At 42.9% G+C, this 25,094-nt stretch overlaps 1 protein-coding gene across 2 annotated transcripts in view; it reads left to right on the forward strand.

Moving 5' to 3' along the window:
- Glra1 (glycine receptor alpha 1) overlaps nucleotides 1-25,094 on the forward strand; it is a 77,039-nt gene that overhangs the window by 49,543 nt on the left and 2,402 nt on the right. For both annotated transcript variants that reach the window (XM_046446409.1, XM_046446410.1), the window contains exons 4-8: nucleotides 12,957-13,180; nucleotides 15,716-15,798; nucleotides 17,034-17,171; nucleotides 18,783-18,997; nucleotides 20,454-20,600. In XM_046446409.1, coding sequence (XP_046302365.1) covers nucleotides 12,957-13,180; nucleotides 15,716-15,798; nucleotides 17,034-17,171; nucleotides 18,783-18,997; nucleotides 20,454-20,600 — 807 coding nt within the window. The remainder of the gene's footprint in view (nucleotides 1-12,956; nucleotides 13,181-15,715; nucleotides 15,799-17,033; nucleotides 17,172-18,782; nucleotides 18,998-20,453; nucleotides 20,601-25,094) is intronic.

Below are 25,094 nucleotides of genomic sequence, written 5' to 3' on the forward strand. Positions count from 1 at the left end.
CCACCCCCAATCCCCATTATGGATCAGAATCCACATATCAGAGAAAACATTTGACATTTGTTTGGGGGGGGATTGGCTTACTTCACTTAGCATCATATTCTCTAACTCCATCCATTTACCGGCAAATGCCATGATTTTATTTCTTTTAATGCTGAGTAATATTCCATTGTGTATATATATCACATTTTCCCTATCCATTCATCTACTGAAGGGCATCTAGATTGGTTCCACAATTTAGCTATTGTAAATTGTGCAAAGCATTACTTTTTCTATTAGAGCTTTATAGCTATACATATTAATTGGGTTCATCCTGAGACACTCATACGTGCATGGAAATTGATTTCAGTTCATGATCGCCCCTCCATTTTCCCTCCTGTCCTACCTTCCCTTCCCATTCTGCTTCCTTTACTCCACTTCCTTTCACTCATCTATTAATTTGTATTTGATTGGTTCTTTATATCATCCTATCCTTCCCTTCCTCTTACATTGTACTCTAGCTTCCACATATGAATTTCTGAGTTTGGCTTTTTTCACTTTGCTTGATATTCTCCATTTTCATCTATTTACCAACAAATGCGATAATTTCATTCTTTTTTCTGGCTGAGTAGAACTCCATTATATATGTACCTGAGTAATACTTGAAAACAATCATTTGCAATTAATCCAATCGAAAATAGAGCAAGATGGGCTGGGGCTGTAGCTCAGTGGCAGAGTGTTTGCCTAGCACGTGTGAGGCACTGGGTTCGATCCTTAGCACCACTTACATAGAAACAAATAAAATAAAGGCATTCTGTCCATCTACAATTACAAAAAATAAAAAAGAAAAGAAAATAGAGCAAGAGCCAGACACTGTGGTGCACGTCTGTAATCCCTCAGAGGTTGAGGCAGGAAGATCGCAAGTTCAAACCAGTCTCAGCAACTTAGTAAGGCCCTAAGCAACTCAGAGAAACCCTACCTCAAAATAAAAAATTAAAAGAGGATGTGACTAAGCATGCCTGGGTTTAATCCCTGGTACCAAAGGAAAAGAGAGAGAAAGAGAGAAGGAAGGAAGGAAAGGAGGGAGGGAGGGAGGGAGGGAGGGAGGAAGGAAAAGAAGGAAGGAAAATAGAACAAGAGAGAAATAAGAACATTCCTGCTCTACCCTCCCCTCAATTCCTATTTTTTTTAACCCTGAGGTAACCACTACAAATAAAATGTAGTGTACACCCAACCAGTCACTTTCCCTTGAATATACATACATTTAAGTACACATGCATGCCTTTGAATAACACAATTTGCTTTTCCTCCTTCCATCCTGGCTGGGCATCTCTGTCTACATCACCACATCTAGGTCTACCTCATTCTTTTTAACTCTCTTCAGGTCAGAAATTTGGAAATGTGGGAGAGGACATAACAAATGACTTATTAATACTACATTAAGTACACGATATAATGATGCCATTTATGCTTCTGGACTTTGTCCTATAACATTCTATGGTGTGGACTCACCACCACTGTTTCATGGTTTTCAAATACTTTCCCCATGATGCACCTTTAGGTCCATCTCGATTTTTACTATTATGAACAATACCATAATGAACATTCTGCTGCATAATTCTATGTTAATTTCTAATGTGCATTGATAGATATTATTACCCAGTTCCCTTCCAGAGACACTTCAATAATTTACATTCCCTTCAGTAGTGTTCATTACTCTCCATTCTTGCCAATCCAAAACATTATCAAGCTTTTTTTTTTCATCAAATGTGATTTCAAAATGGTGCATGATTGTCTTTTTTGATTTATACTCCAAATTCCTAGTGAATTTGAGTATCTTTGCATAAGTTCAGTGAGCATTTTGAATAATATAGACGATTTTTATATGTACCTCCATTTGGAATCTAATCTTCTATGGAGTTAGTTGTCTAACTCTATTTTTCTCTGATTAGATATCAATTATTCCAATGCCATTTGTAAAATAGCTATTATTTCTCCAACAATTTGAAATTTTACCTTTCTCATCCACTAAATCCCCATATATACATTTTTAGTTTCTAGTTCCAGTTTATTTCCTGTTCTAGTCCGCTTTCTTGCTACTGTGACTAAAAGACCAGACAAGAACAATCTGAGGGCAGGAAAAGTTTATTTAGGGGCTCATGGTTTCAGAGGTCTCAGTCCTTGGAGGCTGGCTCCATTCCTCCAGGCTGGAGGTGAGGCAGAGTATCATGGCAGAAGAGTGTGGCAGAGGGAAGCATCTCACATGATGATCAGGACGCAGAGAGAAACTCCACTAGCAAGAGACAAATATATGCCCCAAAGACACACTCCCAATGTCCCCACCTCCTCCAGCCACACCCCACCTGCCTTTAATTTCCTCTCAGTTAATCCCATCGGGTGATTAATTCACTGATTTGGTTAAAGCTCTCATAAACCAATCATTTCTCCTCCAAACCTTCTTGCATTGTCTCACACATGAGCTTTTGGGGGACACCTCACCTCCAAACCATAGCGCAATCTTGCTCCGTTGTTCTACCTGTTCCTAGACTAACACCAATCCTTTAATCACTCTGACTTAAACTTTTATGTCCATATCTGATAGAAAAAGCCCTCCGTTGTTCTTTTACAAGGTTTTCTTGAACTTGCCAGTCGATTTTCTCTTTCCTATGAACTGTAGAACCAGCTTTTTGAGGCTTATAAGAATCCCCTCAGATTTTGATTGGGATTACACTGAGTTTATGGGTTAACTTGGGGAGAAATAGTACCATTGCAATATTTTATAAACATGGTATATCTCTCCACTTATATAGTTTTTCCTTTATGATTTTCCATAAAGTTTTGTAGTTGTTGGGTTTCTTAATGTACACAATGCACACATTTCTTGTGTAGGTTTTTTCTAGATATTTTGTGAGGTTGGTTTTTGTTGTCAACAAGATCTTTTTGGTTATTGCTTTTTCCGCTACCCTTTCCACCTTTCTACACAGCTTTTATTAGCTTATTTCGATACTCTTGGATTTGGGAGATCCCAGAGAAAGTCTATTAAATGGCATTCAGTCATATATATGGCTCGACTCCACAAAGCCTTGGTAAACGAGGGCAGAGGAGTGAGCCCTCAAAAAGGCCAATAGATTCTGTTACAGGAAGAAAATGGGATTAAGAAGAGTCTTAGCCTCCCCTGCTGGATGACTCTATCTCAGTACACCACCAAAGAAGGCATCACAATCATGACTTTATGGCAGGTCAGAGTGAAGCTTTCCACGAGATCAAATTCAGGAAATCAAATCCACAAAAGACTAAGGTGGTGAAATCAGACTGCCGAGTTATTTCAATCTACAATGGGGCTTCCCATTCTAATAATAGGAATGTTCATGTATGCCCCTTACCATTATCCGGTACCAGGAAAGTCAAGCAAAAGTTGCTTTTACCAGTGGAGGAAAGGGAGGTAAACTTCCTTGAGGGAAATTTGATTCAAGCCAGAAGGAGATCTAAGAAACCATGCTGAACTCACCACACAGATACCCTCTTTCCAGTAACAAGAAAGTTGGTTCCTCTACATATGGCCATGCTGTCCCCCAGATAATGCTAGATTACCAACTACAAATTTCTGCTTCTTGAACTGCCCTTTCTTGTACTATATTATGAATTCACACATGTTTATAAAATAGTTCTCTAAATGAGATGCAGTATAAAAAATTAGGGTTCCACTTATTCAATTAAAATGAGTGCCTGTACTAAAACATGGAGGTCACACGTGCACCATTTTGATTGATGCTGGGCCTTCTCCAAATTCCTCTAGTTTGTATTCATCTCTGTTATCAGTTTAGCTTTCCGAAAGTGACCTTCTTTCCTGTATTTCCAAATTTGTCTTTGCACTTTGAATTTAGCATCCCATTCTTTCCTAACCTGGTAAGAAATCTTCTGTTAATCTAATGGGGAATCCCTTATGTAAGACCTGACTCTTTTTTTTTAATATTTATTTTTTAGTTGTAGATGGACACAGTATCTTTATTTTTTATTTATTTATTTTATCATGTGGTGCTGAGGATCGTACTTAGGACCTCATGCAAGCAAGGCAAGCGTTCTACCACTGAGCTACAAACCCAGGCCCTTGTCTTGTTGTTGTTTTTAATAGAATTTTCTCTTGTCTTTGATTTTTGATAGTTTGATTATAATGTGTCTCAGAAAGAACCTTTTTGGATTGAGTCTATTTGGGGGCTTTTGAGCTTCCTAGACATGGATATCCATATCTCTTCCACAATTTGGGAAGTTTTCAGCTATTATTTCATTGAGTTTTCTACACGTTTCCCCATCTCTTCTCCTTCTGAAATGCCCATAATGCATTTACACATTTACATTTTGTCTTATAAGTTTTCTTCATTTGCTTTTTTTTTTTTTTTTGTAAATTCAGCAATTTGTTCTGCTTAATCTAATCTGTTGTTGAGGCCCTCAATTTACATTTTTATTTCAATGAGTTTCAATCATGATCTCCAAGATTTCTGTTCAGGTCTTTTTTCATGATATTGATCTCTGTTGAATTTCTTATTTTGTTTCTCATATTATAAATTATTTTATGATTTTGTTGAATTATCTTTATTCACTAATACCTTACCGAGTTTCCTTAAAATCATTATTTTGAATTCCCTTTTAGGCAATCTGTTGATTTCCTTTTCTTTGAGGCCTGTTACTAGAGAATTATTTTGTTCATTTAGAAGTGTCATGTTTCCTTGCCTTTTCATGTTTTGTGTGAGTGTGTGTGTATGTGTGTGTATTTTTATTGATACATGAACATATGGTGGAACCGTGATCTCTTTTTAGCTTTTGTAGGGACTTTTCCTGTAGTTAGGGACTAAGGTATTGATTGGGTAGGGTGCCATGGCTTTGGTTCTGGGTGACCACAGTAACATAGTCTCCATATGACTTATTCAGCATAATCAATGCGTGTTCTCAATTTGGTGCTATGCTATAGCAGTTTGAGTCCCACTGAGTAAGAGGAACACTATACGAGTTTCTGTTCTGAAGCAGTACAGCTATATGGACTTCAGGAAGTTCCCTAAACGGAGCTTGGGGCCAATGAACTCTCCTATAGCTAGGACTATAGTGATCGCGCTAGTAATGGGGGGCATTGGAAATCTCCTTCTTACCTTTTCCCTACAGTAAGAAGTCTCTCCTGCCTCTGAGCTGATCCGCCTAGGAAACAAGTTATTATGGTTTATATTTTAGGTGCCCCCCAAATGCTTATGTGTAAGAAAATGCAAGAATTTTCAGGATGAAATGATTTCCTTATGAGAGATGTAACTTAATCAGTGAATCCACCCACTGATATGGATTAACTGGGCAGTAACTGTAGGTGGGTAGAACGTAGCTGGAGGAAGTCAGTCATTGGTGGTGTGCCTCTGGTTTTTATATTGTGTCCTTGGTGAGAAGAGTTCTCTCTGCCTCCTGGTTGCTGTATCCTGAGTTGCTTTCCTCCACCACACCCTTCCGCCATGATGTTCTGCCTTACCTCAGGTCCAGAATTGGACAACCATGACCTGAACCTCTGAAACCATGAATCAGAATATAAACTTTTTCTCTTTTAAGTTGTTCTTGTCTGGTCTTTTTGTACACAGTAATCCAAAATCTGACTAAAATGTGTCATAGAGGCAGAGTACTTTGGTCCCTTCTCTATGTATCTGAATTTTCATGTCCTACAGTGTTCCCATCTGTCCCTTGCCAAATTCCAGTGTTTTTCCTTAGATCACTTCCTCAGAGTGTAGTTATCTATTTGTTATTTGGGGTTCTTTGCAGGAGATGAGCACTGGGCGCCTCTGTTGGGCCTTCTTGATGATTTTCCTTCCATGTTTTCTAGTGGCATATCTCATGACTGTGGACTTCACTGCCACAGTGTCATTCTTCCTCTTTCTGAGTTAATATCTATCCTTCAATTTGCATCCTTTGGCAATCAATTATAAATCCACCCCATAGTTCAATATCACAATCCAAAGTTCTCCGTCTGATACTGACTATGAGAATATTTATGAGCAAACCTGTCACATGAGCTCAGTGGGGTCCTAGTATGCTCTGTCTACTATATTTCCTTCATTTACCCCAGAGACTGTTTTAAATTTTATATCTAATATTGAATAAAAATTTTAATGAGATGTTTTAAATATTTAATAAAATGTTTACTATTTAAATAGTATTTAATTTTAAAATATTTAGTTCAAATAAATATTTAAATATAATAATTATAAATATTTCAAATAGATAATTTAGAATAGAATAGATGGAACTTGGCTTAGATTTTTTTTTTTACAAAAAAGGAAATAGACAGAACAAAATTATATTTTTTTAAAAAAGGAGTGTGAACTTGGAAACCATAAGTCCTGTATCTGTATAGATGTTCTAGTACCTATAACTACATGACTTTAGGTAAGACCCCTAACCTCTGCTTTAACCTCACTGTTTACTCATACATAAAATGAGTATGGTACTACCCAGTATGTTAGGTTGATGAAAAGTTTATAAATACATTTACAGTTCTAGCAAATGTTAGCCATCCAATAAAAGTAGTGGCTATTAGCATTTTTGTGTGATTATTAAACTCGTACTGGGTTTTAGTGATTCCCTACAGACATAGAACGATGCTCAGCTCCACTGGTCCAAATGTCTACAGTTCTTAACAACAAATGTAGCTCTGACTGTGTGATCTCCAAATGAGCATGCACCAGACAGCATGGTGACTTAGAGAGGTTTAAGCACAAATTAGGCATCTGGACAAGGAGACAAGAGGCAGGATCTGGGGAGTCTGCCAGCACTGGACTTGAGTATAACCAGACCATGAGTCAAATCTCTGGGCCAAATAAGGAAAAAGGCACTGTTAAACCTGGGGCAAAAGCTTTCTGTTCTTTGCCTTTTATAACACTTCCTGCTACTTGTGGGTGACCACAAACCCACAGGTAGGTAACAGCAGCCAGAGGCCATAACTGATAGCATTGTGGTGTCTTGAATTCTCAAGGCAATTCTGGGAGTTGTTTGATGCTCTACAGTTTAAATGCCTAGACTCTGGCTTTAACATCCTGGGTTCATATTTCAACTTTTCCACTGACTAATTGTCTGATGTCAGCAATGGTATTTTAATTTCCAAATGCCTTGATTTCCCTACTTGTAAAACAGGAATGATAATATAACATACATTACAGGAATAGTGTGAAGATAAAGTAACACACATATACAAGTTTTTAACATAGTTTCTTGTGCATGGTAAAGTCTCGATGTATTAGTCTTATTTACCTTATTACTATCAGTCCTGGATCTACCAGTACCTGGCAATGGGAACTTGAGCTTTGAGGGCTTATTTCCACATATGTTCAATGGGAATAAGAATCTTCTCTTCTATACCAAACCTCACAGACAAAATCTAATGTGAGAGTGGCTTGGAAAAGCAAAAAGTAGCAAATTATAATAAGACATTGTTAGTAATAAGAGCCAATAAGTATATTACTTAAAAGTATAGAACTTTGAAGTCAAACTTTCCTGGAGCTGAATCTCAGCTCTGCCACTCAGTTTATACAAAGCACTTAATATCCCCAGGTCTCAGTTTATTTGCAAAACAGTGTCACTATGAGAATTTGGTGAGAAGTTCCCTATAAAGTGCTTCACACCATACCTGCCACTCTGCGATGGTTTAGTGAACCCTACTTGCGCCAGCTGAGCCAAGTTCACATGCTCAAAGGACATTGCAGAGAATGAGGCTCTTACCATATTTGCAGGGTAAAAAAAAAAAAAAAAAAAAAAAAAAAAACACATAGGACTCATGTCATAGTGCTTCTCAGAGGTCCAGGAAAGTGAGAAGAAGAGCAGGAGTAAGAAAGGAAGCAACAGGTCATAAACCAAGCCTGAGCATCCCCACTCAGAATGAACCCCATGGCTCCTGGTCTTTGGCAGATTGATTCAGCTCTTATGCATCTTAATCCCATACCCTGTCAGAGCCAAGCCCATGCTAAAACTTCTTCAGGAAAGCTGAGCCAGCCTGACGGCGGATTCATCTGTGCTCCCTTACTCCTGGGCCTGGGGCTACCTCCAAAAGTATAAAATATAGAAACAGAAAGAAGTAGGATAGAAGTAAAAATGACTTCATATGCATTCCATCTTAGTCACTTAATTGATGTGGGGCCTGGAGAAAGGCACTTTCCTTCTCTGAGCCTTGTGTAAAATGAAGAAGACAGAGGTCCCCAAGGTTCTTTCTAGCTATAATATTTGATGGTGCAAATGATGATGATGATGATGATGATGATCAATAACTACGATTCTCTTGCTTATGCCCAGTTCCCTTTCCTACTGTCTTAGTTTAGATTCTTCTTACCCTTTAAACGGGACTGTCAAACGGCCTCAAACCAGACCTCACTGTATCTGTTTCCTCTCATTTCCAATACCTCACGATCAGCCCTGCCCTGCTGATTATGAAGTTGAACTTTGATACCGGTCCACCTTGTAAGTCTTCAACGGTGTCAAATGGGCTACAAAATAAAAGGCAAATACCCTGGTTTGACAATCAAGCATATCCAGAGCTCACGTCCCTTCATTTCACCGCCTTATGACAGCACAGTGATGCGAAGCAAGGACTCTATATCATGAGATAAAATAGGTTCAAACTCCAGCCCTCCCCACCCGTTACCAACTGTGGGATGTGAACAAAATAGTATGAGGGTGAACCTAGCTATGTCATGGGATTATTTTAAGGATAAAATAAGCTAAATCGTGTGCTTCCCACCAACTCACACCTCTTAGCTTTTTCCTATTAAAGCGCTTCGTTCTATTTTACTGCAATACTAAATTAAGAGCTTACTAGAAGTTAGAATCTCAAATTAGACACAGTAAGGGTATGGATGGGGACGGATCTAACTGCAGGTGACACATAGCAAGTCCTTGATATGTGTTTGTAGAATGAACAAAAGATGAGCTTATGCTCTAGAAGCCAAACAGCTAGTTGCCCAGTTACCAGAAATCAGAGCATCAAGGAACCTCAAGGCAAGATGAGTGAGTTGATGCTAAAGACCGTTGGACTTGAACTCTAGAAATCTCCCTGCTTCGGGGTAACAGGCTACCTTGGGAGACCTAGAAATCAGCTACTGTAAGTGGAAGTTGGAGTTCTGGGCTGAAGAATTCAAATGTTGCTTCTCTGGCCCCTGAACTTGAACATGGATCCCCAGCATGTCGAACATCAACCAACAGAAGTACAAGGCAAAGTCAGCAATACAGCATTTAGCTTTCAGCCTATTACACGAATTACATTGATCTCTTCTGAACTGCATTTCCCACTGCTGTTTACCAACTTGGGAGGAGAAAAATCAATGGTGGCAACTCGTTTGGGTAGCAGCTGCCGAGAAAAGGAGCCGGCTGCTACCGCAGAAGGAGTCAAGCTGCCTGGGGACAGACACTGAGCATGTTCTCCAGGTCTCTTGCTTTAAATTTTCATTAGTCATCTTATAATGAGACACTATGGGTTCTATTTTTTTCTTGTAGATAATGAACATTTTAATTTTTTTACAGTCAACAAATTGCATTACTTCTGCAATTAAAAAATAGAATATTTTTAAATACTAATAATAAAATGCAAGTGGAATAATGTCCCTTTATACTTAAAACTCTTCAAAAGATTCATATTACTGTCACAATAAAATCTGAATTTCTCGGGATGGTTTGCAAGACCCTTTCTGCTTTCTCCCACTCCTCTCCTTCATCATTTACCTGTCAGTCTTTCCACCCTTTTATTTTGCCTCAAGACCTTCATAAATGTACTTCCGAGTGACTGAGATGCTTTTCCTCTTTGGTTCAACCTCTGGTCTCACTTTAAACATTGCTTCTTCCTGGACACTTCTTTGACCTCCAGCCCTGCATCTAGATGCAGAACACCTGTTTTCTGAAGTCCCAGCACCATACATAGCCCCCACCAGAGCCCTTACCTCAGCATAGTACCAACATTACCCTATAGACTCTGTAACTGAATAAATAGACCTTTCTTTTTCTCAGAAGATTCCCCAGGATGTAGAACAGTGCCTGGCACTTAGTAGATGCTAAGTTAAGTGTTCTTGGGTAAAATGAAACTCATGACACTCAGCTATTGGATTGGGTAGGTTCTTAGAGACCATCTCACCTAATTTCTAACAATGAGGTCTAGAGAAACAGAGCCAGATTCTAATACCAAGTCCTTTCCTGAAATGCTACATGACCTTAGATAAGGCCTTCCCCCTCAGGGTCTCAGTGTCTTCAGCTATCAAAGGATGAAAGCCCATTCTGCTCCAACCTGTTCTGACTTTTTCTGCTTCCCCTTCTCCTGGGTCTGGGCAGCTGATAGGCACACTGACTGGGAGGGTAGGAGGGATGGAGCAAGAGAAACTAAATCTGCTACATCCCTTCAAATTGCTGCCAAACAAGTTGAGAAAATAAGTCACACACAGGGAGCAAGTGCTCAGCTAAATGCTTCTGGTGATTCCCTCCTCCTAGGAGATCAGATAGGGGAAAAAAAAAAAAAGCCTACAGGTGCCAGGGCATCCAGGTTCCTGCAGGAGATAAGGCTTAAGCCGAACAGGCAGAATTTGCCCAAGCAATGAGGACAAGAGAGGGTGTCCCCAGCAAGAATCGACTCCCTGCGCCCATGTGAGGTCAGGTGGGAGTACTCACTAAAGGGTTCCATCCACGCCAATTCTGATCCCAAACCTGCGACTCACTCACCCCACGCTTCGACACTTTCTCCACCTTTCCAAACCTGCTTCCTTACCCTCGTGGCGGGAATCTGAATGTTTGCTTGCAAAGATTTTGTGAGAATTAAATGTGTGTGACAGTATCTAGAACAGCGCCTGGTGCCTAACAGACCATTTTAAGAAATGTCACTTTCTTTTCTTCCTTCCAGCTACATAAACAGTCTTGACATGTCACTGGCAGGGACATCAAAAGTACAGCAGGGGTTTGGGGACTGAAGACTCTTTTTGCCAAACCATTTATATTCTGTTCACTCTGATGGGACTTTTCCCGTTCCTCATCACTCCTCATCATAACACACACACACACACCATGTAAAACCGCAGGGGTGGGGAGAGGGGGTGTTTCCAACCCCATGGTCAGGTGGGGCCAGATTCAGAGGTGTCCATTATCATCAGCAAAAAAAACACAAAGTACCTACATCTAGGCCTGGCCTCAAATTCTCCCTCCACCACGGGACTTATAAGACACGAGATTATGAGACCAAATGTCACTTTCTATGGGGCTGGAGGGAGAGCCTTTGATTAAATTAGAGGAAAAGCCTATAAAATACCTTGGAACATTTTATGAAGTTATTGATATTTCTGCAGGCAAACAGTGAGGCATGTGCTGAGGGAGGAATCAGGCAGGGGTAAGGGCCACAGTGGGGAGGCTGTTAGCCCTCCCCCATGATGATGAACTGAAACTAATGAGGATTTAGAAGCAGCACACCAAAAGAACCACATAGTATGACCTCATGCATACATCACCCTCAGAAAAAGAGCAATAGCGGCCCTCATGTGTGAACATTATTTCTTTCTTTTTTCTCGGGGGGGGGGTGGAGATGCAGAGATTTAACCCACAGCCTTGCATATGTTAGGCAAGATCTCTAACCCTGAGCCACATCCCCAACCCTGGACATTATTTCTTGAAGGAAAGAATATAAAGTTGGACTTAAATGAGGTTATTAATTTTGGGGGTATAAGGGCGGTGGTGAACTCAGGAGGCTGAGGCAGGAGGATTGCCAGTTCAAAGCCAGCCTCAGCAACTTAGCAGGGCCCTAAACAACTTAGTGAGACCCTGTCTCTAAATAAAATATTTTTATTTTATTTAGAGTGCTGTGGATGTGGCTCAGTGGTTAAGCACACCAGGGTTCAATCTCTGGTATCAAAAAATAAAAAAAAAAGTTGTAAGGGGAACTATAGGACCTTTTGAGAATCCAACACAGAATCTGTGCCCTTCTTCCTTGGGAAACCCCAAATTCTATTTGTAGTGCCACATGATTCATGGTACATGAATCACTGACAAAATACAAAAGTTTTCCTAATGAAAGATTTAATCGCATTAATCAGATTTCTGCCACTGAGACCAACACACACTATTTATTGCCTCCTCTAGTTGTGAATGGAAACTAAACGGACTTTTTTCAGCTCCACCAGGATCAGCAGGGACAGTTAAGCCCTCAGCAGAGAGTTGGGTCATGTGGGGTCCAAAGAAGTTACAGTACTTAAATGATACAGCTTGATCTGTAATGTGTCATTTCTCTTATCCAAAAAAACATGAAGGAAACATGACAAAAGAGGATGATGAAAACAGGTGTATATTACATTAGTCTTTAAACCTTTTAAATTTTTTTTAGTTGTCAATAGACCTTTATTTTATTTATTTATTTATTTATTTATATGTGGTGCTGAGAATCAAACCCACTGCTTCACACATGCTAAGCAAGCGCTCTACCACTGAACCACAATCCCAGCCCCAAAACCTTTTAAAATTTTAAGAGAAATAATAACATTTAAATAACCTCAGTTCAGAGTCGAGTATACTTAGCCAGGTATTGAGAGAATTATCTGGAGTCATTCCAACTCTCAAGGTCCCTGAGGCACAGACTTTTACTTTTTTTTTTTTTTTTTTTTTTTTTTTTTTTTTTTAAAGAGAGAGTGAGAGACAGACAGAGAGAGAGAGAGAGAGAATTTTTTTAATATTTATTTTTTAGTTTTCGGCAGACACAACATCTTTGTTTGTATGTGGTGCTGAGGATCGAACCCGGGCCGCACGCATGCCAGGAGAGCGCACTACCGCTTGAGCCACATCCCCAGCCCCCAGACTTTTACTTCTTACCCCATGTAAGATGCAACCAGACTACAATAATGTCCCCCAGGAGGGATTTTGGGAGAACCCTGGCTGAAAGGTGACAGCCCTCTGAGAGTTGGCGTCCCCTGGCCTGACCCTGCCTCCTCTTCCTTGTTTCCTGGCTACAGGACTATAGGGTCAACATCTTTCTGCGGCAACAGTGGAACGACCCCCGTCTGGCCTATAATGAATACCCCGATGACTCTCTGGACCTGGACCCATCCATGCTGGATTCCATCTGGAAACCTGACCTGTTCTTTGCCAACGAGAAGGGGGCCCACTTCCACGAGATCACCACAGACAACAAACTGCTGAGAATCTCCCGGAATGGCAATGTCCTCTACAGCATCAGGTGAGTTCCCTACAGGTCTGTCCACTCCCTCCTGAGAACGTGCCTTTGCCCACTGCCCTCCGGAAGCAGGCACCAGTGTGGGGGTCTGACAGAGGAGAACAGGCCCTGCAACTCAACCCCTCTGCAGCATAGGCATGGCCGGCTTGTAACCTAAGCTCAATGAGTAAGAACAAAACACCACGTGGAGTCCCAGGGGCAAGTGGTTCACATAACCAAGGAGATCAGGGAAGGGATCCTAGAGAAGGTGTTGTTAAAGCAACCCAGCATTTCAACAGAACAAGAAAGAGGAGTTAAATACGATCGTCATTGGCAGAAGCAATGGCACAAAGCCTGAAAAATCATAGCAACCAGGAAGTTGGTGGCCTGCCGGGTGGATGATCCTGCCACAAGCTCCGGCAGGGCCGCTCTGTCCTCTGTAAACCCCCTTCCCACAGAGCTGGCACTCAAGAGGCTAGACCCCCTTCCTCAGCTGCGGGGTATTCTGAAGACACTGGATAGGGGCAAAGCTTTCAGAGTGTCCTGCCACTCCTCCCCACCTAGTCCCAAATCTCCTCCCCCAAGGTATGGGGACACTGACCAATGGCCAAGAGGTAAAGACATGGCCTGACACATGCAAAAATAATAAGTACCATTCATTGAGAATTTACTCACTGTGCTAAGTATTTTTTATGGACCTAATCCTTTCCACAACTGTATGAAATAGGTTTTATTACGCCCATTTTGCAGATGAGGCAAGTGAGGGTCTGAAAAATTCAGATAACAGGCCTAAATTCCCACAGTTAGTTCATCACAGAACCCAGATTCCCACCTGGGCTAATCCCAAAGCCTACAGCAGGGAATGGTATTCAATAGGTACTTAAATATTCAAAGAATAAATATGTGTTTATTTCAAAGTAGTTTAAAGGACACTGGTCAGAAATGACCCGCCCTCCCCCTTCAGTTCTTCAGGGGAATGGACCTTATTTCTATTGCGAGATGAGCCTACAAGGTCAGGCCTGTGGGAGAGGTCACACCTAACCCTCAGGTGCAACTAGACCCAGTTTCCCATGGGATAGGTGGGGAGGGGGTTCGAGGAACCCACCCCCCAGGGGCAGGCTCACCTCCCTCAGCGCCATATGCATGCAGAGGGGGAGAGCCATGGGTTTTTAGAAAATGGTTGGTGAGGCCCTGGCAGGCTGGGGGAGGAGAGGGCCACCCTGCTTGGGTTTTGCTGCTGCCAGGCTAGTTTCCTATCTCCAGGAAGCTAAGTCCCAGTGCTGCATGACAGAAGGACAAATCAGCAGAAAGTGATGTTCCCAAGGTCATTCAACTTCAGGAAATTAACCCAGTGTGACAGCTGCCCCACTTTGGAGCTTTTTATCTTCAGAATTCCACTGCATTCCCTTTCCCTTTGTTGTTCCCCTCCTTTCCCCACTTCCTCCTTTCCCCCCTTCCTCCCCTCCCTTTTCCTTCCCCCTTTTCCTTTCTTGCTTCTCCTTTGTACTTGAAGGCACCCACATGCAGAGCTGTGGGTGTGAGCTGGAGGGAGAAGGTTCACAAAGGGCCGTTTTCCCCATGCACGGCTGAGATGCACACAGCTAAGTCTCCCCAGAACAGCATCAGTTAGGCATCTTGGGGTGTGACGGGGAACACTGCAGGACAGCGCTGCAGGAAAACCAGCCAGCAACACACGAGCCAACCCCACTGGTAGTCTGAGTCCAAAGGCTCAGAGACATGGTTTTGCCTCCTGGCTGAGCCATCAGCTTGCTCTGCAACCTTAGATAAGTCCCAATCTATTCTCCCCTGCACCCCAGTGTCCCCACCTGTCAGAAGAGGGAGTTGGCCTGGTGATCTGAGAGCTTTTCTTCCTTGCCACCTGCAGTGGGCGTTTTGATGTTGGCAAAGCCTTTCCAGCGGAAGTCTCATATCCCAGCCCCAGCCACAGGCGTCCATTCCCCTGAGGGGGGAAAGCCTGCAGCCCTGGCAAAGGTTGAACAACCCGAAATAAATAGCTAGCCCAGAATCCTGGGGATCGTGCCGCCTGCCACCTGACCCTGGCAGAAGCCCACAGATGTGTCAGCTGGGTGTGAACCTTCAGCAGACAGGGGCCCTCTTTGAAATAACTTCTAAGGAGCCCAGCATGTGAGGGGAGGCAGTCAGGATCCACTTACAGCCCCTGGGAGGATGCCTGAACCTGGTACAGCTCCATTGATAACTTGGACTCTGTCTCTACCTGAGGACTCTTCAGAAGAGTCAGAATAGGAGCCCCTGACCTCCAGGCAGCCTATTAAAGATGGGTCTCTAGAAGCTAGACAGACTCCAAAGAAACCTGTAAGTTCCTCTGACTCCGAGTTACTTTAGACAAGCTACTTGGCCTCTCTAAGCCTCTACTTCCATATAAGGAACTTCGAAATATGCATACATTTATTCAATGAACACTAGTTTTTTTGATCTTCTTTCCCTGTCCAGAATAATTGCTTTTCTGCTAGTAACTAGGATGGAGATGTAATCTCTCTGAATATGGATTCAGCATCATTTAACTCCCTGTCTTCCTAGAATCACTCTGACACTGGCCTGCCCCATGGACTTGAAGAATTTCCCCATGGATGTCCAGACCTGTATCATGCAACTGGAAAGCTGTGAGTCCTTTGCATGAGTCCTTTCTAGAGAACCAGGCTCCCATTTACCAAAAAAAAAAAAAAAAAAAAAACACTGTAAAAACTCAAAACACTACATAAGGGCTTTGCTTGTAGAAAATACACTAGAAATATAACTGCCCTTACCTTCTTCAACCGAGGCCCAAGTTTGGAGTCAACAGCATTCTCCAAACAAGCATTGTTCCATGTCTCTTGTGACTGTGCTTATCAGGAACTAAGGAGAAAGATCTCAAATAGGCCAAGATCCATGAACTCCCAGCGATGTTCACTTCAGCAGAGGAGAGGCGACTGACTGCACAAGTAACTCTTACTAAGGGCAGCCAGTGCTAAAAATGTTGTTAGACATGCAAATGCTGCAGCCACTTGGCAGAGGAGTCTTTTCCTCTACTGGAAGGAGAGGGTATTGGAGGCTTTGTGAAGGACCAGGATTTTAACAGATTGGAAGCCAGGTGCGGTGGCCCATGTGTATAAGCCCAGTAACTTGGGAGCTGAAGCAGGAGGATCACAAGTTCATGCCCAGCCTGAGCAACTTAGTGAGAATCTTTCAAAATATAAAACTAAGAAGGTCTGGGATATAGCTCGGTGGTAGAGTCCCCCTGGATTCAATCCCCAGTAGTGCTAAGAAAGAAAACCTGACTTCCTACATTGCAAACATAGAAACCAACTGATTAACTTAAAAGTTCAAGAACCAGAGCACAGCATTTAAGTGTTGGGAACTAATGGACCATTTGCTTGGAGCACCGCCTCCGAGGGGAATCAGTACCAGCCAACTCAGAACCTTCTTTACCTCTCTCAAGAGTCAAAAGTCCTGGGGCAGAGAGTCTGATTAGTCTAGCTGGTGCCACTATTTCATACCTTATCCCCTCCCAGCAGATTGTCCTACCATGAACGTGAACAGTAGAGTCATTCCCCCCCCCCAAGAAAATCTAGTGCAAGAGAAAGAGGGGGCTGGCCAGGATGGTGTGCAGGCAGAGCAGCATGGGGGCAGGGGAGGGCACCAGGACAAGCTAAGGCACAATATGGAGGAAGGAGTGGGGGAGGGTTGTGGGGGAGGTATAAACAAAGTTTTGCCCTCCTTTGTGAGAAAGAGAAGGCTGCATGATCCTGTGAGTTCCATCGAGTGACTGATGGCTCGCCCAGCCTCTAACCCTAACCCCAACGCGCTTCTAACAAGTGACCCTAGGTGATCACTGCCGCTTCTTCTCATCCCATCCCAGTTGGATACACCATGAATGACCTCATCTTTGAGTGGCAGGAGCAAGGAGCTGTACAGGTGGCAGATGGACTAACCCTGCCCCAGTTTATCCTGAAGGAAGAGAAGGACCTGAGATATTGCACCAAGCATTACAACACAGGTAGGTATGCGGGGTTGCTGTCCTCAGATCCCACCCCCAACCAGGACCAGAGGTCATCTCAAATGCTCATATTCTATCACTGATTCTATAGTGCTTGTACAGTGCCCGTGGTGCACACAGATCTGTATTTATCACCTAGTGGTTAAGAGAACAGGTTTTGAAACCAAAAAGTGGTTCTGAAATTTTCTCCCTGTGAGTCCTGGGGTAAGTAACTTAAGTTTAGGCCATACCTAATTACAAGGGAAGCTGGTAAAAACAGTCTTTATTTGAGGTAGCAGAATGGATCCTGTTCCTGAGGCTGAAGGGAAGAACTCATATTGGGAGGACAGTCCCTATCACCCAGGAATTGGCATTTCTGATAGGGCAAAAGTATAGAGAATACTCATGCGAGACCTCAGCAAGAGGGAGCTACCTTGTAGTAACTAGTTAGAAGGGGTCCACTCACCTGGGAGCCACAGGAAGAGAGGAAAACCACAACTGCTTAGCTCACACCCTGTCTCTCCTTGGCGGGGAGATCGATACGGGAATGAACTGGTGTTGGATCAAGACTGGCTTTGCATGCCCTGTCACAGACTGGGGGAGAGCTCACGGAAGCACTGTGGGGGACAATCAGTGAACTGGCATGTCAGCTGGCAGGCTGGTGGGGAGCTGCTGTCTGAACCCAGCTGAGAGGAAAGGTATTGACTGGTGGCAGGTCACAGAGAAGAAGGGGTGAAGGGGAGGAACTGAGAGAAGCCACTCCAGGCTCTGGTGCAAATAGAAATCCCAGTTGAAGAGACAGAAAGCCTGGATTCTGGTCCATCTGGGATCCTCTTCTGGGTCAGCTCAGAGAAGTCTCAGAGCCTCCAAAGGCACTGTCTTCATCCCTGATCAAGTGAAAGTACAGGACATGCTCACGACAAGGGAGGGAGTGGGGACCAAGGTCAAGGATGGTGATATTGATGATGATGATGATGATGATGATGATGGAGACAAGTAACAATTCCAAGCATTTATAATATCTGAGGATTGTGCTAAGTTCTTCAAAAGCATCATCTCATTTTATCCTCACAATAACCATACGAATAACCACATGAAGTATGTATTACTACTACTACTACTACTATTACTGCCATCCCTTGGTATCAACAAGGGATTGGTTTCAGGACCCCCACTGGACACCAAAATCCAAGGATGCTGAAGAACTTTATATAAAATGGTGTAGTATTGGTACATAACCTACACCCATCCTCCTGTGTGCTTTATCTCTAAATTACTTACAATACCTAATACAATGCAAATGTTATGTAAATACATATTATACTTTACCATTTAGGGAATAATAACAAGAAAAAAGTCCATACGTGTTCAATACAGATGCATTTTTTTTTTGAATATTTTCTACCTGCATTTGGTTGAATCCATGAATGTAGAACCTGCTGTTATGGAGGACAAACTGTATTATCCCCAATTAACCACAGATGAGGAAACAGATACAGAGCCATTCATACTCTTGCCGAAGCACACAGCTAATGCGTGGCTGAACCAGAACTCCACTCAAGTCTATTTGACCCCAAACCCTTTGCTCCCACCCACCAGCCTAACTTGTGTTCTCACTATAATTTCTTACAGGTAAATTCACCTGTATTGAGGCACGGTTCCACCTGGAGCGGCAGATGGGCTATTATCTGATCCAGATGTATATTCCGAGCCTGCTCATCGTCATCCTCTCATGGATTTCCTTTTGGATAAACATGGATGCAGCACCAGCCCGTGTGGGCCTGGGCATCACCACTGTGCTCACCATGACCACTCAGAGCTCTGGCTCCAGAGCATCCCTGCCCAAGGTCAGTGACACTGCAGAACACCTGCACAGAAAAAGACAGCACTCATCTGCCTAGACTGCCAGAGACGTGGGGAGCATATGGAACTTATCAGTAGGTGTTTACCTACTATATGTTCACGGTCCAGTGTTCTAATCCATCCAACCTTGCACCAGGCTCAACATTGCATTCCATACAGGCTGCCAGACACCACCTTCTGCTCCATTCTCTACTATCACTAGACACATACTCTGTTTCATCTACTATTCAAACTCAACTTTGCAAACACACACACAAAAAAAAAAAAAAAAAACAAGGAAAACTAAAACTTGCCAAGTGCAGTGGTATATAGCTCCTCCACAGGCTGAGGCAGGAGGATCTCTTGAGCCCAGGAGTTCCAGACCAGCCTCAGCAACAACGTCACAAGACCCTGTCTCCAAAAACCTCAAATTCTTAACTTCGCATTCTCCTCCATGCACATTTAGAGCTAATTATCATATTCTTCTCCTTTCACGGTAAATAGTAAATAGTTGTATCAGGGGTCTCCAAGACCATCGCCACATTCAGAGAGCTGACAGGACTCAGGACTCAGTATATACCCTTGCACTCCCAGCTAAGATTTATCATAGTAACAAACTAAGGATATATTAATAAATTATAATAACACAGGCAGACACAGGAATCCATGTCTGGCTTCTTAACTCTCTCTGTCCCATAAGGAGTCACAAAGAGCTTACTTATTCAAACAACAAAACTGTAGACGCATGATACATCTGTCCAGAGAGGCAGAGACTCTCTTGGTACTGAGCACCCAAAATTTTAACTGGGGGCTGGTACTTTCTGCCTAACATGTACCAAAATTTCAGACTCCTTGGTGGAAATCAAAAGTTCAGCATAAAGCATGTTCTTGTATAAGCAGTTACAGTACAGTGAGCCATGCTCATCAGTTAGGGAAAGTAGGAACAGTCCCCAAATGCAAGATCCCAGACACCAGTCCAGGGTCAACTTTGCAAGCAAGTCCTTCTTAAAAATGACAGCCTCATCTATGCTATGGTGAGAGATATCCAAATTGGCATATGCAAATTACCTGCATCACTGCTCTTGTGCCTTAGGGCAATGATTAAGTAAAATAAGCGTTACTTGAACACAAGACATCAATATTTTGACTTTCAATCTGATAACCAGGAAAGCTACCAAGTGACCTGTGGATGGGTAACAGAGATAGTATGGATATGCTGCACAAAGGAATGCTTCATATTCTGGACAGGATGGGACAGGATCATGCCAGATTTCATCACACAGTTCAGAACACTGTGCAACTTAAGACTGATAAGTTATTATTTCTGGAACTTTCCATTTAATATTTTAGGAGCATGGTCACATCTGAAACTGTGGAAAATAAAATGGGAGGTAAAGGGGGACTGCTGTTCCACTCTCCTCGGCTCTCACCCCGCTGCGTTTCTCCCTACCCTCGCTCCAGGTATCCTACGTGAAAGCCATTGACATTTGGATGGCAGTTTGCCTGCTTTTCGTTTTCTCAGCCCTGCTAGAGTACGCCGCTGTCAACTTTGTGTCTCGGCAACACAAAGAGCTGCTCCGATTCAGGAGGAAGCGGAGACATCACAAGGTAGGCCTTTGGGTCACTACCTAAGGAGGGACAGCTGGCAGTGGGTGGAAAGTTCCAAGCAGTCTTGTCTTGTGATACCTTTTTTTCCCTGGGCCATCCTTCTCATTGGGCCAGGCAAGCAAGAAATAGGAATTAAAGTCCTAGAGATCTTTAGTTTCACGGCCCACACCCCATATAATGACCTAGTTGGGTCAACAGGCGGTCACTCCTACAATCATGATGGCAACCACGCAGAAGTTACCAGGTTACCTAAAGGCAGAACTAATGGAGCAAAAGCTGAAGGGTCAAGGTAATAGCTAACTGTATACCTAAAGAAGGGAGGGTGGGAGACGTGTGTTGGTTTTTTTCTGCGAGACTACGTTACTTCACTGGGCTTGGTTCCAGAAGGAAACTGTGCTAGAAAAGGCGGGATCTTAAAACAGAATGTCAAGGTTCCAGGTCTTTATTGCCTGTCCCCAGGGAGGGGCCACAAGCAAATCCTCCTCCCAGTGTGGGGATTGAATAAAGGAACGTTTGGCAGGCTGTCTTTTAAAAGTCACCCACATCTGTTAACTCAGAGGTTATTAAATGCCATTGGGGAGAGGGCAGCCTGTTGGATCCAACCACCCCCCATCCTGGACCATATCGACCTCCCCACAAGACCTTTCTCCTGGGGATCAGAGACTCCACTTCCCTCTTTAGCCTCATCCCTTTGCTGTCTGATCACCAACCACAATAGCTTTTTTCTTAGCTCCTCGTACACAAAGGACATCAGACATCGCATTCTCTCTTCTCTTCTTGCTTTTCCAGTACCAGTACACCACCCCACTTGATATCAACCCACTCCTGTCCAGTTCTCAGCTGCTGAAGGCCTAGGTCCTTTGTTAAGGCTTTCATATAAGGGTATCAGGTGTGTTAGTGCAGTTTGTATCCTACAAGGGCCCTAGCCAAGGAGGGACTCTTCCTAAGCCATGTTCTGGCTTGAGACTTTATCTGAAAGGACTCCAGTTCACATGCCCAGAGAAAGGGACCCCTTTTTTTTCTAATGAGCACAAAGGTGTTGTGTGTGCTAACCAAGGCCATGTTCCAAATGAACTCGATTTCTATCCTTCTAAACATTGTGTTGGTCAATAGTTACACATTCTACCATGTGATTGTTTAATGTCCTTCTCTTAGTCACTGAGTTATAGGCCCATAAGGACAGAGACCACGTCTGGTTCTGCTTAGTACTACATGTCTGGTACCTAACACGGAGCCTGATGTATTATGAACGTACAATAGGCCTTGTTAAACAATTGAACAAAGGGAGAAACACACTAATGGATAAAGAGGAAGCCTTCCAGTCAGACAGCCTGCCCTGAAATACTTCCAGTAGCAGATTAGGGCAATCAAGAACCCCAGACACTCTGATCTATCAGGTTACACCACTCACCTGTGATATACCAAGGTCTTACAAGCTTCAGACGGACCTATTTAAAATAACTACTGAATGCTATCAATTACAAAAAAACCTCTGGCTCCTGGATTTTCTTTAGAATATGACTTCAAGTTAGTCTCTTTCTGGGCCCAGTTTCACCAGCCTTAAAATGGACTCAATGTGTCAATTGGGAGAGACTGGTGGGGATCAAATTAGAGGATGGTGGAGAAGCTGTGTCAAAAAGTAAAATGAGGGTGGGGGCTGCGGCTCAGTGGCAGAGTGCTCGCCCAGCATGTGCAAGGTCCTGTGTTCGATCCTCAGCACCAACCACATGAAAATAAAAAACAAATAAACTAAAGGCATTTCTGTCCATCTACAACTACAAAAAAAAAATTAATTAAAATGGTTACTACACACACATTTCCATCAATGTGTTTCTTAAACATCAGTGACATGATTCAGTTGACTTTTGGCAGTGTGCTAAAGGGAAGAGGCACCCCCTTCTGAGACAGAGGAAGTCCTTGGAGTTAAGACATCACCATGCATTGGGAAAGGGATCTGTGGGTTCTGCAACTAGACCATCTTAAAAGATCCCTAGCCTTAGTCCTTTTTATACTGTCCACTAGATTTCTAGCTACTCCCTATTAAAAAAATATGTAAGCACCAGGCATGGTGGCACACACCTGTAATCCCAGCAGCTCAGGAGGCTGAGGCAGAAGGATCCAAGTTCAAAGCCAGCCTCTGCAATTTAGTGAGGTCCTAAGCAACTCAGTGAGACCCTGTCTAAAAATAAAATATAAAAAGGGATGGGGATGTGGCTCAGCATTTAAGTGTCCCTGGGTTCAATCCCTGGTACCAAATAATAATAATAACATGTAAGAAAGAAACTGACCAAATACAATTGTCTCTGGAATTTTTTTTTTTGGGGGGGGGGCTGCTTGTGCATGCAAGGCAAGCACTCTACCAACTGAGCTATATCCCCAGCCCTCTGGGATTCATTTTTATTTTCCTTTTTTTTTATTTTCCCTGCATTTTCCTCTGCTAAAGACACTTGTTGGAAACACTTATTTGGAAAGACTATGTCCAAAAATGTGACTAAACCAAACCTTTCAATTGGGCACCACCACTATACAACTCCAGGAGGTATATTTGCATAGACGGCAGTGTAAACGGAGTCCCCTGTGGTTAGGTACCAGGTAGCTACTGTACTCCCAAAGGCTAGCTCCAACATCCCCCATACCCAATTCCCCCCTAAAGGAAAGCAAAAACTTTTATCTCCAGCCAGGTAAGGTGTGAACAAAACCACTATCCAGAATTGATCACATTCTCCTGCTCAGCTCCCTCCTGCAAGAGAATCTCAGAAATCATCTCTTTCTCTCCTCTCTTGCAACTGAAGAGAGACACTGACCACAGTGAGACAGAGCAAGTCCCCAGGATCCCACTGCAAGGACAAATGGCACAGGCAGGGGAAGTGCTCAAGGTGTTCTTTCCAAAACATTAACCATACACCATGAGCTCTTATCTGTTAAGCAGTGAGGCAGATAAACATAATCCTGAATTTATGAGATCATAAACAAGAAGTAAAACCTAACTCAAGGCACAGGTCACTAACTGGTACTAAGAAGGCTAAATTCAAAATGCAAATATCGTGGATTTAGCCAGCAGCGTTTAAAAAATCTAGAATAAGGTGCTCAGATCTTTTTAAAACCACACTTTTGGTGTCACTTGACAAAATCACAGCATCTGACCGTACTGGCCACACAATCCCACATGAAATTCATGTGCCGGAACTGTCTTTGGGTACAGAATGCATTCTCCAGATTACCACCACCTCTTCTAACAGATTGCCTAATGAGGCTGTTCACTTGAGCACTTGCAGTTCTCTCCGCTGTCCTGTTGGGCACATTTGAGTTTATGTGACCTCATTCATAAGGACTCTGAACTTGGCCCAAATCTCAGAAACTATAAGGACACAGATTTGGCCGCATCATAGCAAAGAACTTCCTTTGGATTAAGCCATTCCAGCTGAGGCTTATACATTAGAGGTATCCAAGTGTGGGTCACAGAAATCTCCTTTTAGCAGTAGTATGCAGAAGGGATTTTAGGCCCGAGATTGTGATCGGAGAGGAACTAGACACAGGCCTGAATTTCTGGAAGACCGTGATCTTGGCCAAACTCCCCAACTCTAACCATTCTCCCATGCTACCTCATTTGTTGGGCAGAAAGCATCTAGTCTTCCAATCCCTAGGCAGCCTCATTAGGCAGATTATTAGAAAATTCTGTGAGGCCTAGACTCAGCAGGTTTATGAGCAACCTCTCTAGGTTCCAGGGTACACTACCAGATTCCCCAGCTCCACTCCCCAGCCTCAACCCCAACAGCGGATAGGCAGATGTTTCCTGCCACCTGCTGGTTATAATAGGAATAGCAAGCTTCTTTCCGGTCATTCCTAGGGAATTTCCTTTCTCCCAGATACAATGTGAAATTGATAATCTTTTGGCTCAGAGGAACTTTCAGTTCCAAACCTCAGCTCCTTCCATTCTAGTGTTTAACAGATGAGAAAGGCAGAGAATAATTCATTCCTAAGATACATAGAAAGTTAATGTGGTGGTACTTCCCTACATATAAATACAGTCATCCCGCCCAAATGTTGAGTGTACTTCAATACTCCACAAGGGCAAATTTATATTTAAATGTCACAGAGTCAGAGCTAGACCCCTTTCATGTATCGAACCTGGTAATCTGGCCAGCAAGTACTACTCTCCTTGGCCTGAAATAAGCCCTCTCCTATTGCCCTACTCATAGATGAATATTTGTTGAGAACCTATGTGTAACAGAGTTTGCCTAATTTCCTCCACTTCTGTGTTGAGGGTGTTGGACCAGGTTCATTCATTTGACCAACATTTCCCTGGCATTTATCATGAGTCTCAGACCCTCCCGGTGCCAGGAATACAACCCCATTTAAACAAATGAACAAAAGCCAGGAAGCTAAGGCTGGTGACGATGAAGAAGTATGAGTAACCATTTATTTATTCAATCAACTTTGAGCTCATGTGCCAGGACCTGTTCACATGTGTTGAGGTTGTAGTGACCATGACAA

Source organism: Marmota monax, unplaced genomic scaffold, assembly GCF_021218885.2.
Source record: "Marmota monax isolate L192 unplaced genomic scaffold, Marmota_monax_Labrador192_F-V1.1 WCK01_AAM20220418_F8-fsc00188, whole genome shotgun sequence".
NCBI classification, from domain to species: Eukaryota; Metazoa; Chordata; class Mammalia; order Rodentia; family Sciuridae; genus Marmota; species Marmota monax.